The sequence below is a fragment of the Saccoglossus kowalevskii genome, chromosome 20, assembly GCF_978046115.1.
Source record: "Saccoglossus kowalevskii chromosome 20, keSacKowa6.1, whole genome shotgun sequence".
NCBI lineage: Eukaryota > Metazoa > Hemichordata > Enteropneusta > Harrimaniidae > Saccoglossus > Saccoglossus kowalevskii.
In genome coordinates this window covers 24854274-24876167 of record NC_140660.1, presented here as the reverse complement: position 1 = coordinate 24876167, position 21894 = coordinate 24854274, and the positions used below count along the sequence as shown (strand labels likewise).

The 21894-nt window shown below is 37.7% G+C and overlaps 1 protein-coding gene across 3 annotated transcripts in view; it reads left to right on the top strand.

The window, feature by feature from the left end:
- LOC102804390 (bifunctional purine biosynthesis protein ATIC-like) overlaps window positions 1-21894 on the top strand; it is a 57270-nt gene that overhangs the window by 18597 nt on the left and 16779 nt on the right. The window contains exons 12-16 of one of the 3 annotated variants that reach the window (XM_085494584.1): window positions 10900-11028; window positions 12172-12338; window positions 12473-12581; window positions 14223-14282; window positions 14718-14813. In XM_085494584.1, the coding sequence (XP_085350710.1) occupies window positions 10900-11028; window positions 12172-12338; window positions 12473-12581; window positions 14223-14282; window positions 14718-14813 (561 nt within the window). Of the gene's footprint in view, window positions 1-10899; window positions 11029-12171; window positions 12339-12472; window positions 12582-13589; window positions 13851-14222; window positions 14283-14717; window positions 14814-21894 lie in introns of those variants that run through there. The other 2 variants (XM_085494586.1, XM_085494585.1) reach the window with 2 other exon arrangements.

Sequence of the window (21894 nt, the reverse complement as noted above, 5' to 3'; positions counted from 1 at the left end):
TACTTTAGATAGGTTGGCTATAGCTATCCAGTGATACATACTTTAGGTAGGTTGGCTATAGCTATCCAGTGATACATACTTTAGGTAGGTTGGCTATAGCTATCCAGTGATACATACTTTAGGTAGGTTGGCTATAGCTATCCAGTGATACATACTTTAGGTAGGTTGGCTATAGCTATCCAGTGATACATACTTTAGGTAGGTTGGCTATAGCTATCCAGTGATACATACTTTAGGTATGTTGGCTATAGCTATCCAGTGATACATACTTTAGGTAGGTTGGCTATAGCTATCCAGTGATACATACTTTAGGTATGTTGTCTATAGCTATCCAGTGATACATACTTTAGGTAGGTTGGCTATAGCTATCCAGTGATACATACTTTAAGTAGGTTGGCTATAGCTATCCAGTGATACATACTTTAGGTATGTTGGCTATAGCTATCCAGTGATACATACTTTAGGTAGGTTGGCTATAGCTATCCAGTGTTCTCCCCAGGATGTAAACAGCGTGGCGGTCCCGCCACAGTGCTTCGATTTGCCGCCACACCGGTCTGACACCGCCACGGTGATTAGCAAGACCGCCACAGTGCTTTTTTCATTGGGGATCTCGTCACGCTGGTCGGCCCGACCGGCACTCAAAATTAGCGACCACCACGGAAACGCGTCCGACTATTGTCATATTGTTATTATACTTACGTACCGACCGACAAGCATCCTGCCAGCCGTGGATAATAATTTGTAAACAATAGACATAGTCGTGCGATGTGGTATCGGCTTTAAACAATACAAGTCAATTTTGTAAAATTAGCACCTCTTTGTAAGTAAATATTGTCTGACAATAGATGCAGTCTTTAGATTGATTGCTAAAATTCATTCAAAATCAATTCCACCCCGATGTAACATGGGCAAAGCGGAGTTCACGATCAGTTTACGCTACTCAAGAAAAAAAACGTGTTTATTGCGTGATTGGGTGAAATACATTTGAACTGTTATCATCGTGAATCATGTAAAAAATCTTCTTTCAAGACTTCTTTTACCTTTCAAAAATTGCTAATCACCTTTTTCGAAAACCATCATGCAGTTTTCATCTGAAATTCATACCAACACATCGTGCTACGACATCGCTTTACTTCCGCAATGTAATTTTTTATGATCACGATCATTCGGAAAACTTCGGGTTCTACCGGCATTACCATGCGGCATTCTGATTGGTTAATGGCGTTTTTGACCCACCGGGTCAAAGGACACATGCGGTCAACTAACGCGTCACAGCTATCATGGCGGTGATCGAGTGATCAAAAATAATTTCTCTCGATAAAACTAGTTCAAATTTTACGTTTTTTTCATATAAAAAAAGAAGTATTTAATTTTTGCATGGCATCATGACTGAGTAAGAGAAATTATTGGTATAACCGGTGTATAACATCGCGAAGTAAGTTATGTCACGTCGTAACTTTGATGATTGTTTGGAAGTGTTATTTCTTCGTTCATTTACTGTAAATGTAAACGTTGTAGAAGCTGATGGTCGGAATAATAACCAGCAATCCGCCAAATAATTATGTGGTCATGAAAGTCTTGAACATAATCCTGGCTGAAACGTTTCAGTTGAGTTTCATTTAACCTTTTACAATTTATTTGTTTCTTTTTAGTCTGCAGCATTTGCATATCGAGAATGTTTAATTTTTAAATTCAAACTCTTCTAAGTTGTGAAAAAAAAAAAATTTGCACTGTGACGGAGCTCATTAATATTACAAAAATGCCCAAAATAAAAGTGTTTTATAACACTGTGTAAAGCAAATAAATATCTGCCACTTTGTTTTTGAAAATATATGTTGTTTATTGTGTGGGTGTAAATGTGCTTTGGTCAATTTCTATTATTATGTAAATGATATGCAAATTAGGCCGCCACAGTGGTTTAAATTCCTAGGGAGAACACTGCTATCCAATGATACATACTTTAGGTATGTTGGCTATAGCTATCCAGTGATACATACTTTAGGTATGTTGGCTATAGCTATCCAGTGATACATACTTTAGGCAGGTTGCCTATAGCTATCCAGTGATACATACTTTAGATATGTTGGCTATAGCTATCCAGTGATACATACTTTTAGGTATGTTGGCTATAGGTATCCAGTGATACATACTTTAGGTATGTTGGCTATAGCTATCCAGTGATACATACTTTAGGTATGTTGGCTATAGCTATCCAGTGATACATACTTTAGGTATGTTGGCTATAGCTATCCAGTGATACATACTTTAGGTATGTTGGCTATAGCTATCCAGTGATACATACTTTAGGTAGGTTGGCTATAGCTATCCAGTGATACATACTTTAGGTATGTTGGCTATAGCTATCCAGTGATACATACTTTAGGTAGGTTGGCTATAGCTATCCAGTGATACATACTTTAGGTAGGTTGGCTATAGCTATCCAGTGATACATACTTTTAGGTATGTTGGCTATAGCTATCCAGTGATACATACTTTAGGTAGGTTGGCTATAGCTATCCAGTGATACATACTTTAGGTATGTTGGCTATAGCTATCCAGTGATACATACTTTAGGTAGGTTGGCTATAGCTATCCAGTGATACATACTTTAGGTAGGTTGGCTATAGCTATCCAGTGATACATACTTTAGGTAGGTTGGCTATAGCTATCCAGTGATACATACTTTAGGTAGGTTGGCTATAGCTATCCAGTGATACATACTTTAGGTATGTTGGCTATAGCTATCCAGTGATACATACTTTAGGTAGGTTGGCTATAGCTATCCAGTGATACATACTTTAGGTAGGTTGGCTATAGCTATCCAGTGATACATACTTTAGGTAGGTTGGCTATAGCTATCCAGTGATACATACTTTAGGTAGGTTGGCTATAGCTATCCAGTGATACATACTTTAGGTATGTTGGCTATAGCTATCCAGTGATACATACTTTAGGTAGGTTGGCTATAGCTATCCAGTGATACATACTTTAGGTATGTTGGCTATAGCTATCCAGTGATACATACTTTAGGTATGTTGGCTATAGCTATCCAGTGATACATACTTTAGGTATGTTGGCTATAGCTATCCAGTGATACATACTTTAGGTATGTTGGCTATAGCTATCCAGTGATACATACTTTAGGTATGTTGGCTATAGCTATCCAGTGATACATACTTTAGTTATGTTGGCTATAGCTATCCAGTGATACATACTTTAGGTATGTTGGCTATAGCTATCCAGTGATACATACTTTAGGTATGTTGGCTATAGCTATCCAGTGATACATACTTTAGGTATGTTGGTTATAGCTATCCAGTGATACATACTGTAGGTAGGTTGGCTATAGCTACCCAGTGATACATACTTTAGGTATGTTGGCTATAGCTATCCAGTGATACATACTTTAGGTAGGTTGGCTATAGCTATCCAGTGATACATACTTTAGGTATGTTGGCTATAGCTATCCAGTGATACATACTTTAGGTATGTTGGCTATAGCTATCCAGTGATACATACTTTAGGTATGTTGGCTATAGCTATCCAGTGATACATATTTTAGGTAGGTTGGCTATAGCTATCCAGTGATACATACTTTAGGTAGGTTGGCTATAGCTATCCAGTGATACATACTTTAGGTATGTTGGCTATAGCTATCCAGTGATACATACTTTAGGTATGTTGGCTATAGCTATCCAGTGATACATACTTTAGGTATGTTGGCTATAGCTATCCAGTGATACATACTTTAGGTAGGTTGGCTATAGCTATCCAGTGATACATATTTTAGGTAGGTTGGCTATAGCTATCCAGTGATACATACTTTAGGTAGGTTGGCTATAGCTATCCAGTGATACATACTTTAGGTATGTTGGCTATAGCTACCCAGTGATACATACTTTAGGTAGGTTGGCTATAGCTACCCAGTGATACATACTGTAGGTAGGTTGGCTATAGCTACCCAGTGATACATACTTTAGGTATGTTGGCTATAGCTATCCAGTGATACATACTTTAGGTATGTTGGCTATAGCTATCCAGTGATACATACTTTAGGTATGTTGGCTATAGCTATCCAGTGATACATACTGTAGGTAGGTTGGCTATAGCTATCCAGTGATACATGCTTTAGGTATGTTGGCTATAGCTATCCAGTGATACATACTTTAGGTAGGTTGGCTATAGCTATCCAGTGATACATGCTTTAGGTATGTTGGCTATAGCTATCCAGTGATACATACTTTAGGTAGGTTGGCTATAGCTATCCAGTGATACATACTTTAGGTATGTTGGCTATAGCTATCCAGTGATACATACTTTAGGTAGGTTGGCTATAGCTATCCAGTGATACATACTTTAGGTATGTTGGCTATAGCTATCCAGTGATACATACTTTAGATAGGTTGGCTATAGCTATCCAGTGATACATACTTTAGGTATGTTGGCTATAGCTATCCAGTAATACATACTTTAGGTAGGTTGGCTATAGCTATCCAGTGATACATACTTTAGGTAGGTTGGCTATAGCTATCCAGTGATACATACTTTAGGTAGGTTGTCTATAGCTATCCAGTGATACATACTTTAGGTAGGCTGGCTATAGCTATCCAGTGATACATACTTTAGGTAGGTTGGCTATAGCTATCCAGTGATACATACTTTAGGTAGGTTGGCTATAGCTATCCAGTGATACATACTTTAGATAGGTTGGCTATAGCTATCCAGTGATACATACTTTAGGTAGGTTGGCTATAGCTATCCAGTGATACATACTTTAGGTAGGTTGGCTATAGCTATCCAGTGATACATACTTTAGGTAGGTTGGCTATAGCTATCCAGTGATACATACTTTAGATAGGTTGACTATAGCTATCCAGTGATACATATTTTAGATAGGTTGGCTATAGCTATCCAGTGATACATACTGTAGGTAGGTTGGCTATAGCTATCCAGTGATACATACTTTAGGTAGGTTGGCTATAGCTATCTAGTGATACATACTTTAGGTAGGTTGGCTATAGCTATCCAGTGATACATACTTTAGGTAGGTTGGCTATAGCTATCCAGTGATACATACTTTAGGTATGTTGGCTATAGCTATACAGTGATACATACTTTAGGTATGTTGGCTATAGCTATCCAGTGATACATACTTTAGGTAGGTTGGCTATAGCTATCCAGTGATACATACTTTAGATAGGTTGGCTATAGCTATCCAGTGATACATACTTTAGGTATGTTGGCTATAGCTATCCAGTGATACATACTTTAGGTAGGTTGGCTATAGCTATCCAGTGATACATACTTTAGATAGGTTGGCTATAGCTATCCAGTGATACATACTTTAGGTATGTTGGCTATAGCTATCCAGTGATACATACTTTAGGTAGGTTGGCTATAGCTATCCAGTGATACATACTTTAGATAGGTTGGCTATAGCTATCCAGTGATACATACTTTAGGTATGTTGGCTATAGCTACCCAGTGATACATACTTTAGGTAGGTTGGCTATAGCTATCCAGTGATACATACTTTAGATAGGTTGGCTATAGCTATCCAGTGATACATACTTTAGGTATGTTGGCTATAGCTATCCAGTGATACATACTTTAGGTAGGTTGGCTATAGCTATCCAGTGATACATACTTTAGGTAGGTTGGCTATAGCTATCCAGTGATACATACTTTAGGTAGGTTGGCTATAGCTATCCAGTGATACATACATTAGGTAGGTTGGCTATAGCTACCCAGTGATACATACTTTAGGTAGGTTGGCTATAGCTATCCAGTGATACATACTTTAGGTATGTTGGCTATAGCTATCCAGTGATACATACTGTAGGTAGGTTGGCTATAGCTATCCAGTGATACATACTTTAGGTAGGTTGGCTATAGCTATCCAGTGATACATACTTTAGATTGGTTGGCTATAGGTATCCAGTGATACATACTTTAGGTATGTTGGCTATAGCTATCCAGTGATACATACTTTAGATAGGTTGGCTATAGCTATCCAGTGATACATACTTTAGGTATGTTGGCTATAGCTATCCAGTGATACATACTTTAGGTAGGTTGGCTATAGCTATCCAGTGATACATACTTTAGGTAGGTTGGCTATAGCTATCCAGTGATACATACATTAGGTAGGTTGGCTATAGCTATCCAGTGATACATACTTTAGGTAGGTTGGCTATAGCTATCCAGTGATACATACTTTAGGTAGGTTGGCTATAGCTATCCAGTGATACATACTTTAGATAGGTTGGCTATAGCTATCCAGTGATACATACTTTAGGTATGTTGGCTATAGCTATCCAGTGATACATACTTTAGGTAGGTTGGCTATAGCTATCCAGTGATACATACTTTAGATAGGTTGGCTATAGCTATCCAGTGATACATACTTTAGGTATGTTGGCTATAGCTACCCAGTGATACATACTTTAGGTAGGTTGGCTATAGCTATCCAGTGATACATACTTTAGATAGGTTGGCTATAGCTATCCAGTGATACATACTTTAGGTATGTTGGCTATAGCTATCCAGTGATACATACTTTAGGTAGGTTGGCTATAGCTATCCAGTGATACATACTTTAGGTAGGTTGGCTATAGCTATCCAGTGATACATACTTTAGGTAGGTTGGCTATAGCTATCCAGTGATACATACATTAGGTAGGTTGGCTATAGCTACCCAGTGATACATACTTTAGGTATGTTGGCTATAGCTATCCAGTGATACATACTTTAGGTATGTTGGCTATAGCTATCCAGTGATACATACTTTAGGTATGTTGGCTATAGCTATCCAGTGATACATATTTTAGGTAGGTTGGCTATAGCTATCCAGTGATACATACTTTAGGTAGGTTGGCTATAGCTATCCAGTGATACATACTTTAGGTATGTTGGCTATAGCTACCCAGTGATACATACTTTAGGTATGTTGGCTATAGCTATCCAGTGATACATACTTTAGGTATGTTGGCTATAGCTATCCAGTGATACATACTTTAGGTATGTTGGCTATAGCTATCCAGTGATACATACTTTAGGTAGGTTGGCTATAGCTATCCAGTGATACATATTTTAGGTAGGTTGGCTATAGCTATCCAGTGATACATACTTTAGGTAGGTTGGCTATAGCTATCCAGTGATACATACTTTAGGTATGTTGGCTATAGCTACCCAGTGATACATACTTTAGGTAGGTTGGCTATAGCTATCCAGTGATACATACTTTAGGTAGGTTGGCTATAGCTACCCAGTGATACATACTTTAGGTATGTTGGCTATAGCTATCCAGTGATACATACTTTAGGTATGTTGGCTATAGCTATCCAGTGATACATACTTTAGGTATGTTGGCTATAGCTATCCAGTGATACATACTGTAGGTAGGTTGGCTATAGCTATCCAGTGATACATGCTTTAGGTATGTTGGCTATAGCTATCCAGTGATACATACTTTAGGTAGGTTGGCTATAGCTATCCAGTGATACATGCTTTAGGTATGTTGGCTATAGCTATCCAGTGATACATACTTTAGGTAGGTTGGCTATAGCTATCCAGTGATACATACTTTAGGTATGTTGGCTATAGCTATCCAGTGATACATACTTTAGGTAGGTTGGCTATAGCTATCCAGTGATACATACTTTAGGTATGTTGGCTATAGCTATCCAGTGATACATACTTTAGATAGGTTGGCTATAGCTATCCAGTGATACATACTTTAGGTATGTTGGCTATAGCTATCCAGTAATACATACTTTAGGTAGGTTGGCTATAGCTATCCAGTGATACATACTTTAGGTAGGTTGGCTATAGCTATCCAGTGATACATACTTTAGGTAGGTTGTCTATAGCTATCCAGTGATACATACTTTAGGTAGGCTGGCTATAGCTATCCAGTGATACATACTTTAGGTAGGTTGGCTATAGCTATCCAGTGATACATACTTTAGGTAGGTTGGCTATAGCTATCCAGTGATACATACTTTAGATAGGTTGGCTATAGCTATCCAGTGATACATACTTTAGGTAGGTTGGCTATAGCTATCCAGTGATACATACTTTAGGTAGGTTGGCTATAGCTATCCAGTGATACATACTTTAGGTAGGTTGGGTATAGCTATCCAGTGATACATACTTTAGATAGGTTGACTATAGCTATCCAGTGATACATATTTTAGATAGGTTGGCTATAGCTATCCAGTGATACATACTGTAGGTAGGTTGGCTATAGCTATCCAGTGATACATACTTTAGGTAGGTTGGCTATAGCTATCTAGTGATACATACTTTAGGTAGGTTGGCTATAGCTATCCAGTGATACATACTTTAGGTAGGTTGGCTATAGCTATCCAGTGATACATACTTTAGGTATGTTGGCTATAGCTATACAGTGATACATACTTTAGGTATGTTGGCTATAGCTATCCAGTGATACATACTTTAGGTAGGTTGGCTATAGCTATCCAGTGATACATACTTTAGATAGGTTGGCTATAGCTATCCAGTGATACATACTTTAGGTATGTTGGCTATAGCTATCCAGTGATACATACTTTAGGTAGGTTGGCTATAGCTATCCAGTGATACATACTTTAGATAGGTTGGCTATAGCTATCCAGTGATACATACTTTAGGTATGTTGGCTATAGCTATCCAGTGATACATACTTTAGGTAGGTTGGCTATAGCTATCCAGTGATACATACTTTAGATAGGTTGGCTATAGCTATCCAGTGATACATACTTTAGGTATGTTGGCTATAGCTACCCAGTGATACATACTTTAGGTAGGTTGGCTATAGCTATCCAGTGATACATACTTTAGATAGGTTGGCTATAGCTATCCAGTGATACATACTTTAGGTATGTTGGCTATAGCTATCCAGTGATACATACTTTAGGTAGGTTGGCTATAGCTATCCAGTGATACATACTTTAGATAGGTTGGCTATAGCTATCCAGTGATACATACTTTAGGTATGTTGGCTATAGCTACCCAGTGATACATACTTTAGGTAGGTTGGCTATAGCTATCCAGTGATACATACTTTAGATAGGTTGGCTATAGCTATCCAGTGATACATACTTTAGGTATGTTGGCTATAGCTATCCAGTGATACATACTTTAGGTAGGTTGGCTATAGCTATCCAGTGATACATACTTTAGGTAGGTTGGCTATAGCTATCCAGTGATACATACTTTAGGTAGGTTGGCTATAGCTATCCAGTGATACATACATTAGGTAGGTTGGCTATAGCTACCCAGTGATACATACTTTAGGTAGGTTGGCTATAGCTATCCAGTGATACATACTTTAGGTATGTTGGCTATAGCTATCCAGTGATACATACTGTAGGTACGTTGGCTATAGCTATCCAGTGATACATACTTTAGGTAGGTTGGCTATAGCTATCCAGTGATACATACTTTAGATTGGTTGGCTATAGCTATCCAGTGATACATACTTTAGGTATGTTGGCTATAGCTATCCAGTGATACATACTTTAGATAGGTTGGCTATAGCTATCCAGTGATACATACTTTAGGTATGTTGGCTATAGCTATCCAGTGATACATACTTTAGGTAGGTTGGCTATAGCTATCCAGTGATACATACTTTAGGTAGGTTGGCTATAGCTATCCAGTGATACATACATTAGGTAGGTTGGCTATAGCTACCCAGTGATACATACTTTAGGTAGGTTGGCTATAGCTATCCAGTGATACATACTTTAGGTATGTTGGCTATAGCTATCCAGTGATACATACTGTAGGTAGGTTGGCTATAGCTATCCAGTGATACATACTTTAGGTAGGTTGGCTATAGCTATCCAGTGATACATACTTTAGATAGGTTGGCTATAGCTATCCAGTGATACATACTTTAGGTATGTTGGCTATAGCTATCCAGTGATACATACTTTAGGTATGTTGGCTATAGCTACCCAGTGATACATACTTTAGGTAGGTTGGCTATAGCTATCCAGTGATACATACTTTAGGTATGTTGGCTATAGCTATCCAGTGATACATACTTTAGGTAGGTTGGCTATAGCTATCCAGTGATGCATACTTTAGGTATGTTGGCTATAGCTATCCAGTGATACATACTTTAGGTATGTTGGCTATAGCTATCCAGTGATACATACTTTAGGTAGGTTGGCTATAGCTATCCAGTGATGCATACTTTAGGTATGTTGGCTATAGCTATCCAGTGATACATACTTTAGGTAGGTTGGCTATAGCTATCCAGTGATACATACTGTAGGTAGGTTGGCTATAGCTACCCAGTGATACATACTTTAGGTAGGTTGGCTATAGCTATCCAGTGATACATACTTTAGGTAGGTTGGCTATAGCTATCCAGTGATACATACTTTAGATAGGTTGGCTATAGCTATCCAGTGATACATACTTTAGGTAGGTTGGCTATAGCTATCCAGTGATACATACTTTAGGTATGTTGGCTATAGCTATCCAGTGATACATACTTTAGGTATGTTGGCTATAGCTATCCAGTGATACATACTTTAGGTATGTTGTCTATAGCTATCCAGTGATACATACTTTAGGTATGTTGGCTATAGCTATCCAGTGATACATACTTTAGGTAGGTTGGCTATAGCTATCCAGTGATACATACTTTAGGTAGGTTGGCTATAGCTATCCAGTGATACATACTTTAGGTAGGTTGGCTATAGCTATCCAGTGATACATACTTTAGGTAGGTTGGCTATAGCTATCCAGTGATACATACATTAGGTAGGTTGGCTATAGCTATCCAGTGATACATACTTTAGGTAGGTTGGCTATAGCTATCCAGTGATACATACTTTAGGTAGGTTGGTTATGTGCAGATTTGATTTTGTGTAATTATAGATGGATCCTGATTACAACCCAGTAACCATGGAAACTAGAACATTGTTTGGATTACAAATGGAACAGAAAAGAAATGATGCTATTATTGATAAAAATATGTTCACAAATATTGTGAGCAAGAACAAAGATGTAAGTATAGATGTGTACCTTCTAACAAAACTGATTTTGTAGAAATCTTAAATTAAAAAAGAATAAATTCAGTTGGGTCAGCTTGTTGACTGCATGGTAACAAAGTACTGTGAAAAAATGAATGGCTGTTAGTGACTTCTGAAGGCAAAAACTAAAATGTTATGTGTTCCCTGCTTTGCTATGATTTTTACACTTATTTTGTTCATAAAATGTAAATTTCATTTTACCAAATTTGTTTTTTGATTCAGTGACATGTTAGCACGTCATCAGAAAAAATCCTTCTGCATCAATGACTTGTCATATCAGATAAGAGGATGTACTGATGAAAATATTGTGAAATCTAAACAACACAGTATGATTATTGAATGTCTGCTGTGTTCTCACATGAAGTGTTGACATCACTTGACCTTTGTTAGCGGAGCTCATCATATGCGTGATTGTCCGTCGTCGTCCGTGTCAACTTTTTACTTATTTGACTTCTTCTTGAAAACTACACTTCTTATTGCTTAGATACTTGGTGTATCTGTACCTTGGGCAGGCCCCTCTTAGATTTGTTCATTTTGTGATGATATCTTTAATTCTCAAATTTTGATGAATATTTTTGTCATTTTTGGTAAAAAGTGATATTTTCGTCTTGTTAAAACCCACAAGTCAGATTTCTTTGATACTACAATGTGTACATACCTTTGATGAACCTCTCAGATTTGCTCATTTTCATGTCTTCAGTTCTTTAATTGAAATGTGCATTGCTAACAGCGGAGCTCTCTCAGCCACGAGGCTGCTTGTTTGTCCTGTGTTTATGGTTGATTTCACACATAACAGGTACCGTAAAAACTCAATCAATTCGGCCATGTAAAAATAAATATTTTTGGGGGTGGGCCAAATGATTGAATAAATGTAGAAAATATGTTTCCGAAGTGGTCGATTTGTTTGAATAATTTTTCAACGTTTTAAAACTGGGTTCGAAGTGTGTATCACAGGTAACTGAAAAATAGGTGGCCGAACTATTTGAGTGGCCGAATTGATTGAGCTTTTACGGTAACCTCAGAGAAAAATAGTCTATTGGAATCAATTTTGAGTCTGTCCTGCGATGTGATAGTTGATACGATTGCTGTAATTCATTTTTATCATATTTTTTTCAAGCTTCCTGAGGCAGCTGTACGTGATCTGATAGTTGCTAGTATTGCATTGAAGTATACACAGTCAAACTCAGTATGTTATGCTAGAGATGGTCAAGTTATTGGTATGGGTGCTGGACAACAGTCACGTATCCATTGTACTAGACTAGCTGGTGATAAAGCTAATAACTGGTAATTTAACTTTAACTATCAACTACCTACTGTAAAAAAACTTTCTATATTTTGTTGCTAGTTGGTTACGTCAACATCCCAAAATACTTGGAATGCATTGACTTGAAGAAAGTTTTTCTATATTCTGTTGCTAGGTGGTTACGTCAACATCCCAAAGTACTTGGAATGCATTTTAAGAAAGGAGTAAAGAGAGCTGAGAAATCTAATGCAATTGACAATTATGTAAATGGAACAGTTGGACAGGTGAGACTGGATTCTATTGAGTGCTCCTGTGTGGCTGGCTGGCTATTATTGTGCATTATTGTCAGACCCATGTACTTTAAATTGACTTGATCAAATATAAACCACACTGTAATGTAATTTAGAAATTAACATAAATATAATTGTTACACTCCAGACTGTGCAAACAAATATGATTTAAATAAACAATAAGCTTTATCGTCGTACTTCCTTGATTCGGTATAATTCTGTTGTCTGGACTTGAGAACAGTTGCGACCATAGAGGGCGCTGTAATCCTAATGATAATAATTAAAAAAATATAACATGCAAGGACACATCAAATACATTGACCAAAAGCCCCGAGAAGTCAGGACGTGTTGTTTATTCGTTATTTGACACTGTCATCAATGAGCACATAGTAAATCACACAATGTCATAATAATTCCTATAGCAGCTGATATGTCTCAGATATTCAATGCTATTCGTCTCTATAGCAACAGTCAAATGGAGTATATATCCACTGAACAATATAGGAACAATGGAGAACATAAAATGAAATAGTTCAGGACTAGTTCCGTCACTAACAACTCGTAATAACGTGGACACACAGTAAAACTGACTTCACCTAGTTTGCTTAGTTACCGTATCCAAGGTCACTCAGTGTCACTGACCTCTACAGGACTAAATGATCTACTGCATAAAAATACAACACAGTTCAACAGTATTCATGTAAATCGTATAAAAGCAAAATACTGAATAAATCTGAGTAAAACATATCACTGAAAGGATGACTATATATCGGTATACTTGGTCAATCGAACGCAAATACTCCAATTATAACGGCGCGGGGAATTGTCCATTTTGTGGAATTCAAAAATAGCCAACAACTAAATTGCAATACAATTCCTGATGCAACGTTATAAATCCATACTCATGCTAAACTCATCCAATGTGATAGTGTAACACAGGGGGAAAATCATATGATATAATATACTAAATAACCCACGCTCGTCGGTTGCGATTGTTTACAGTTATCGTTGAATTCAAACTACATGGAGCGGGAACACACGATGGTTAGCAGTTCGTCTCGGCAAATGTCGGTGAAACTTGAAGCTGGGCGACAATTTCCATGGAAGGGGGTAGAAAGTTCATCAGCGACTCTCATCTCCGGGTGTGCTTCAGCTGTTCAATCAGGTTTCTTGCAGTTGCTCTGGTGTTCGGCACTTCCTGCAATACGGTCTTGTACTGATTTGATAGTTAATTCAGGCAGAAATTGAAATGTTTCTTGAACGCCCGGGTAAGAAAGTTTCTACCAATGGCGGTCTCGTGGCATCCAACTGCGTGCGCGCAGTACAAAGTCTCAACAATTTGAATTCCTGCGGTTTATCGTGATGACGCGTTAGGTACAACTATGTGATTATGAAATATGAAATAAAATACACAATCATCCAAACCTCGCATACGTATCGAGTGACCTAGTAAACTCTGTACTAAAACCCTGTAAACATGGGACAAAATACAATGTTCCAGGATAAAACAAAAGAAACAAATCTCCTAATCTGTAAAATATTAGCTAATTAAATTTGGCGTGAAAACAAGGTGTGACATAATTAAAACTTCTTGTTATGATTTCTGTGAATATTTTAATAATTATTTTTTTGTAGGACATGGAGACATCTGCATGGGAGAGTATGCTAGAGAAACCACCTGAACAGTTAACACAGGTACTAACTGCATTTACGCCACTCTTGGTCATGTGACACAATGTCCTGGTTGAGTGTCACTCTATACTTTGTCTCTTTGTTAATTTTCTGTGTCAAGCACTTCTGAACTTTAGTGATTGACCAATTGTCAAGGTTTGGAATTTTAGAAGTAAATGAGAGTTCTTTGGCAATAATTGGAAAGTTGGCCAAGCAAGGTTTGAACCATGACTTTTGGTATTGGTTGGAATGGTGATACAAATAACGAAAATGTTTGAAATTACATGTACTTTGATTCCCATGCATGTTACCTTCATTTTACTCTAGGAGAGTTCACTCATCTTCTTCAGAATACATTGTAGTTATTTACATATTCTGAATTCATTGTTTGTATTGAATACAGTATTTTGAAATCAGTTTTCAAATTTATCAATAATTGCTTTGTTATTCTTTCTGCAGTCTGAGCGTGAGCAGTGGTTATCAAAACTGAAAGGTGTAGCACTAAGTTCTGATGCATTCTTTCCATTCCGTGATAATATTGACAGAGCGTATCAGGTGAGTCTTTGATATGTCTACCAATACTGTGCAGAAAATGTTTGGAAATGTGCCGAAAATTTTTTTTTTTCGAGGGTTAGACCAATTCATATCAGCTTAGACAGGTTGCTAGTTTATATAGGGTTAGACTGGTTTAGACAGGTTGCTAGTTTATACAGAGGTAGACCGGTTTAGACAGATTGAAAGTTTATACAGGGTTAGATCAGTTGCTAGTGTATACAGGGTTAGACTGGTTTAGACAGTTTGAAAGTTTATACAGGGTTAGATCAGTTGCTAGTGTATACAGGGTTAGACTGGTTTAGACAGATTGAAAGTTTATACAGGTTTAGATCAGTTGCTAGTGTATACAGGGTTAGACTGGTTTAGACAGTTTGAAAGTTTATACAGGGTTAGATCAGTTGCTAGTGTATACAGGGGTAGACCGGTTTAGACAGATTGAAAGTTTATACAGGTTTAGATCAGTTGCTAGTGTATACAGGGTTAGACTGGTTTAGACAGTTTGAAAGTTTATACAGGGTTAGATCAGTTGCTAGTGTATATAGGGTTAGACTGGTTTAGACAGGTTGCTAGTTTATACAGAGGTAGACCGGTTTAGACAGATTGAAAGTTTATACAGGGTTAGATCAGTTGCTAGTGTATACAGGGTTAGACTGGTTTAGACAGTTTGAAAGTTTATACAGGGTTAGATCAGTTGCTAGTGTATACAGGGTTAGACTGGTTTAGACAGATTGAAAGTTTATACAGGTTTAGATCAGTTGCTAGTGTATACAGGGTTAGACTGGTTTAGACAGTTTGAAAGTTTATACAGGGTTAGATCAGTTGCTAGTGTATACAGGGGTAGACCGGTTTAGACAGATTGAAAGTTTATACAGGTTTAGATCAGTTGCTAGTGTATACAGGGTTAGACTGGTTTAGACAGTTTGAAAGTTTATACAGGGTTAGATCAGTTGCTAGTGTATACAGGGTTAGACTGGTTTAGACAGATTGAAAGTTTATACAGGTTTAGATCAGTTGCTAGTGTATACAGGGTTAGACTGGTTTAGACAGTTTGAAAGTTTATACAGGGTTAGATCAGTTGCTAGTGTATATAGGGTTAGACCGGTTTAGACAGGTTGAAAGTTTATACAGGGTTAGATCAGTTGCTAGTGTATACAGGGTTAGACTGGTTTAGACAGTTTGAAAGTTTATACAGGGTTAGATCAGTTGCTAGTGTATACAGGGTTAGACTGGTTTAGACAGATTGAAAGTTTATACAGGTTTAGATCAGTTGCTAGTGTATACAGGGTTAGACTGGTTTAGACAGTTTGAAAGTTTATACAGGGTTAGATCAGTTGCTAGTGTATACAGGGGTAGACCGGTTTAGACAGATTGAAAGTTTATACAGGGTTAGATCAGTTGCTAGTGTATACAGGGTTAGACTGGTTTAGACAGTTTGAAAGTTTATACAGGGTTAGATCAGTTGCTAGTGTATACAGGGTTAGACTGGTTTAGACAGTTTGAAAGTTTATACAGGGTTAGATCAGTTGCTACTGTATACAGGGTTAGACTGGTTTAGACAGATTGAAAGTTTATACAGGGTTAGATCAGTTGCTAGTGTATACAGGGTTAGACTGGTTTAGACAGATTGAAAGTTTATACAGGGTTAGAACGGTTGCTAGTGTATACATGGGTTAGACTGGTTTAGACAGATTGAAAGTTTATACAGGGTTAGAATGGTTGCTAGTGTATACAGGGTTAAACTGGTTTAGACAGTTTGAAAGTTTATACAGGGTTAGATCAGTTGCTAGTGTATACAGGGTTAGACTGGTTTAGACAGTTTGAAAGTTTATACAGGGTTAGATCAGTTGCTAGTGTATACAGGGTTAGACTGGTTTAGACAGTTTGAAAGTTTATACAGGGTTAGATCAGTTGCTAGTGTATACAGGGTTAGACTGGTTTAGACAGATTGAAAGTTTATACAGGTTTAGATCAGTTGCTAGTGTATACAGGGTTAGACTGGTTTAGACAGTTTGAAAGTTTATACAGGGTTAGAACGGTTGCTAGTGTATACAGGGTTAGACTGGTTTAGACAGATTGAAAGTTTATACAGGGTTAGATCAGTTGCTAGTGTATACAGGGTTAGACTGGTTTAGACAGTTTGAAAGTTTATACAGGGTTAGATCAGTTGCTAGTGTATACAGGGTTAGACTGGTTTAGACAGTTTGAAAGTTTATACAGGGTTAGATCAGTTGCTACTGTATACAGGGTTAGACTGGTTTAGACAGTTTGAAAGTTTATACAGGGTTAGATCAGTTGCTAGTGTATACAGGGTTAGACTGGTTTAGACAGTTTGAAAGTTTATACAGGGTTAGATCAGTTGCTAGTGTATACAGGGTTAGACTGGTTTAGACAGTTTGAAAGTTTATACAGGGTTAGATCAGTTGCTAGTGTATACAGGGTTAGACTGGTTTAGACAGTTTGAAAGTTTATACAGGGTTAGATCAGTTGCTACTGTATACAGGGTTAGACTGGTTTAGACAGATTGAAAGTTTATACAGGGTTAGATCAGTTGCTAGTGTATACAGGGGTAGACCGGTTTAGACAGATTGAAAGTTTATACAGGGTTAGATCAGTTGCTAGTGTATACAGGGTTAGACTGGTTTAGACAGTTTGAAAGTTTATACAGGGTTAGATCAGTTGCTAGTGTATACAGGGTTAGACTGGTTTAGACAGTTTGAAAGTTTATACAGGGTTAGATCAGTTGCTACTGTATACAGGGTTAGACTGGTTTAGACAGATTGAAAGTTTATACAGGGTTAGATCAGTTGCTAGTGTATACAGGGTTAGACTGGTTTAGACAGATTGAAAGTTTATACAGGGTTAGAACGGTTGCTAGTGTATACATGGGTTAGACTGGTTTAGACAGATTGAAAGTTTATACAGGGTTAGAATGGTTGCTAGTGTATACAGGGTTAAACTGGTTTAGACAGTTTGAAAGTTTATACAGGGTTAGATCAGTTGCTAGTGTATACAGGGTTAGACTGGTTTAGACAGTTTGAAAGTTTATACAGGGTTAGATCAGTTGCTAGTGTATACAGGGTTAGACTGGTTTAGACAGTTTGAAAGTTTATACAGGGTTAGATCAGTTGCTAGTGTATACAGGGTTAGACTGGTTTAGACAGTTTGAAAGTTTATACAGGGTTAGATCAGTTGCTAGTGTATACAGGGTTAGACTGGTTTAGACAGATTGAAAGTTTATACAGGGTTAGAACGGTTGCTAGTGTATACAGGGTTAGACTGGTTTAGACAGATTGAAAGTTTATACAGGGTTAGATCAGTTGCTAGTGTATACAGGGTTAGACTGGTTTAGACAGTTTGAAAGTTTATACAGGGTTAGATCAGTTGCTAGTGTATACAGGGTTAGACTGGTTTAGACAGTTTGAAAGTTTATACAGGGTTAGATCAGTTGCTACTGTATACAGGGTTAGACTGGTTTAGACAGTTTGAAAGTTTATACAGGGTTAGATCAGTTGCTAGTGTATACAGGGTTAGACTGGTTTAGACAGTTTGAAAGTTTATACAGGGTTAGATCAGTTGCTAGTGTATACAGGGTTAGACTGGTTTAGACAGTTTGAAAGTTTATACAGGGTTAGATCAGTTGCTAGTGTATACAGGGTTAGACTGGTTTAGACAGTTTGAAAGTTTATACAGGGTTAGATCAGTTGCTACTGTATACAGGGTTAGACTGGTTTAGACAGATTGAAAGTTTATACAGGGTTAGATCAGTTGCTAGTGTATACAGGGTTAGACTGGTTTAGACAGATTGAAAGTTTATACAGGGTTAGATCAGTTGCTAGTGTATACAGGGTTAGACTGGTTTAGACAGATTGAAAGTTTATACAGGGTTAGAACGGTTGCTAGTGTATACATGGGTTAGACTGGTTTAGACAGATTGAAAGTTTATACAGGGTTAGATCAGTTGCTACTGTATACAGGGTTAGACTGGTTTAGACAGATTGAAAGTTTATACAGGGTTAGATCAGTTGCTAGTGTATACAGGGTTAGACTGGTTTAGACAGATTGAAAGTTTATACAGGGTTAGAACGGTTGCTAGTGTATACATGGGTTAGACTGGTTTAGACAGATTGAAAGTTTATACAGGGTTAGAATGGTTGCTAGTGTATACAGGGTTAGACTGGTTTATACAGATTGAAAGTTTATACAGGGTTAGAATGGTTGCTACTGTATACAGGGTTAGACTGGTTTGGACAGATTGAAAGTTTATACTGGTTTAGACAGTTTAAAAGTTTATACAGGGTTAGAATGGTTGCTAGTGTATACAGGGTTAGACTGGTTTAGACAGATTGAAAGTTAAACAGGGTTAGACTGGTTGCTAGTGTATACAGGGTTAGACTGGTTGCTAGTGTATACAGGGTTAGACTGGTTTAGACAGTTTGAAAGTTTATACAGGGTTAGATCAGTTGCTAGTGTATACAGGGTTAGACTGGTTTAGACAGTTTGAAAGTTTATACAGGGTTAGATCAGTTGCTACTGTATACAGGGTTAGACTGGTTTAGACAGATTGAAAGTTTATACAGGGTTAGATCAGTTGCTAGTGTATACAGGGTTAGACTGGTTTAGACAGATTGAAAGTTTATACAGGGTTAGAACGGTTGCTAGTGTATACATGGGTTAGACTGGTTTAGACAGATTGAAAGTTTATACAGGGTTAGAATGGTTGCTAGTGTATACAGGGTTAGACTGGTTTATACAGATTGAAAGTTTATACAGGGTTAGAATGGTTGCTACTGTATACAGGGTTAGACTGGTTTGGACAGATTGAAAGTTTATACAGGGTTAGAATGGTTGCTAGTGTATACAGGGTTAGACTGGTTTAGACAGATTGAAAGTTAAACAGGGTTAGATCAGTTGCTAGTGTATACAGGGTTAGACGGGTTTAGACAGATTGAAAGTTAAACAGGGTTAGAATGGTTGCTAGTGTATACAGGGTTAGACTGGTTGCTAGTGTATACAGGGTTAGAATGGTTGCTAGTGTATACAGAGTTAGACTGGTTTAGACAGATTGAAAGTTTATACAGGGTCAGACTGGTTGCTAGTGTATACAGGGTTAGACTGGTTTGGACAGATTGAAAGTTTATACAGGGTTAGAACAGTTGCTAGTTTATACAGGGTTAGACTGGTTGCTAGTGTATACAGGGTCAGACTGGTTGCTAGTCTATACAGGGTTAGACTGGTTTAGACAGATTGAAAGTTTATACAGGGTTAGAATGGTTACTAGTGTATACAGGGTTAGACTGGTTTAGACAGATTGAAAGTTTATACAGGGTTAGATCAGTTGCTAGTGTATACAGGGTTAGACTGGTTTAGACAGATTGAAAGTTTATACAGGGTTAGATCAGTTGCTACTGTATACAGGGTTAGACTGGTTTAGACAGATTGAAAGTTTATACAGGGTTAGAATGGTTGCTGGTGTATACAGGGTTAGACTGGTTTGGACAGATTGAAAGTTTCTACAGGGTTAGAACAGTTGCTAGTTTATACAGGGTTAGATTAGTTGCTAGTGTATATAGGGTTAGACTGGTTTAGACAGTTTGCTAGTTTATTCGAGGTTAGACTGGTTTAAACAGGTTGTCAGTTTGCCAGTTTATACAGGGTTAGACTGGTTTAGACAGATTGAAAGTTTATACAGGGTTAGACTGGTTTAGACAGATTGAAAGTTTATACAGGGTTAGAATGGTTGCTAGTGTATACAGGGTTAGACTGGTTTAGACAGATTGAAAGTTTATACAGGGTTAGAATGGTTGCTAGTGTATACAGGGTTAGACTGGTTTAGACAGATTGAAAGTTTATACAGGGTTAGAATGGTTGCTAGTGTATACAGAGTTAGACTGGTTTAGACAGATTGAAAGTTAAACAGGGTTAGATCAGTTGCTAGTGTATACAGGGTTAGACGGGTTTAGACAGATTGAAAGTTAAACAGGGTTAGAATGGTTGCTAGTGTATACAGGGTTAGACTGGTTGCTAGTGTATACAGGGTTAGAATGGTTGCTAGTGTATACAGAGTTAGACTGGTTTAGACAGATTGAAAGTTTATACAGGGTTAGAACTGTTGCTAGTGTATACAGGGTTGGACTGGTTGCTAGTGTATACAGGGTTGGACTGGTTTAGACAGATTGAAAGTTTATACAGGGTTAGAATGGTTGCTAGTGTATACAGGGTTAGACTGGTTGCTAGTGTATACAGGGTTAGACGGGTTTAGACAGATTGAAAGTTATACAGGGTTAGACTGGTTGCTAGTGTATACAGGGTTAGACTGGTTGCTAGTGTATACAGGGTTAGAATGGTTGCTAGTGTATATAGAGTTAGACTGGTTTAGACAGATTGAAAGTTAAACAGGGTTGGAACTGTTGCTAGTGTATACAGGGTTAGACTGGTTGCTAGTGTATACAGGGTTAGACTGGTTGCTAGTGTATACAGGGTTAGACTGGTTGCTAGTGTATACAGGGTTAGAGTGGTTTAGACAGATTGAAAGTTTATACAGGGTTAGAACGGCTGCTAGTGTATACAGGGTTAGGCTGGTTTAGACAGATTGAAAGTTTATACAGGGTTAGAACTGTTGCTAGTGTATACAGGGTTAGACTGGTTGCTAGTGTATACAGGGTTAGACTGGTTTAGACAGATTGAAAGTTTATACAGGGTTAGAATGGTTGCTAGTGTATACAGGGTTAGACTGGTTTAGACAGATTGAAAGTTTATACTGGGTTAGAATGGTTGCTAGTGTATACAGGATTAGACTGGTTTAGACAGATTGAAAGTTTATACAGGGTTCGAACTGTTGCTAATGTATACAGGGTTAGACTGGTTTAGACAGATTGAAAGTTTATACAGGGTTAGATCAGTTGCTAGTTTATACAGGGTTAGACTGGTTTAGACAGATTGAAAGTTTATACAGGGTTAGATCAGTTGCTAATGTATACAGGGTTAGACTGGTTGCTAGTGTATACAGGGTTAGACTGGTTTAGACAGATTGAAAGTTTATACAGGGTTAGAATGGTTGCTAGTTTATACAGGGTTAGACTGG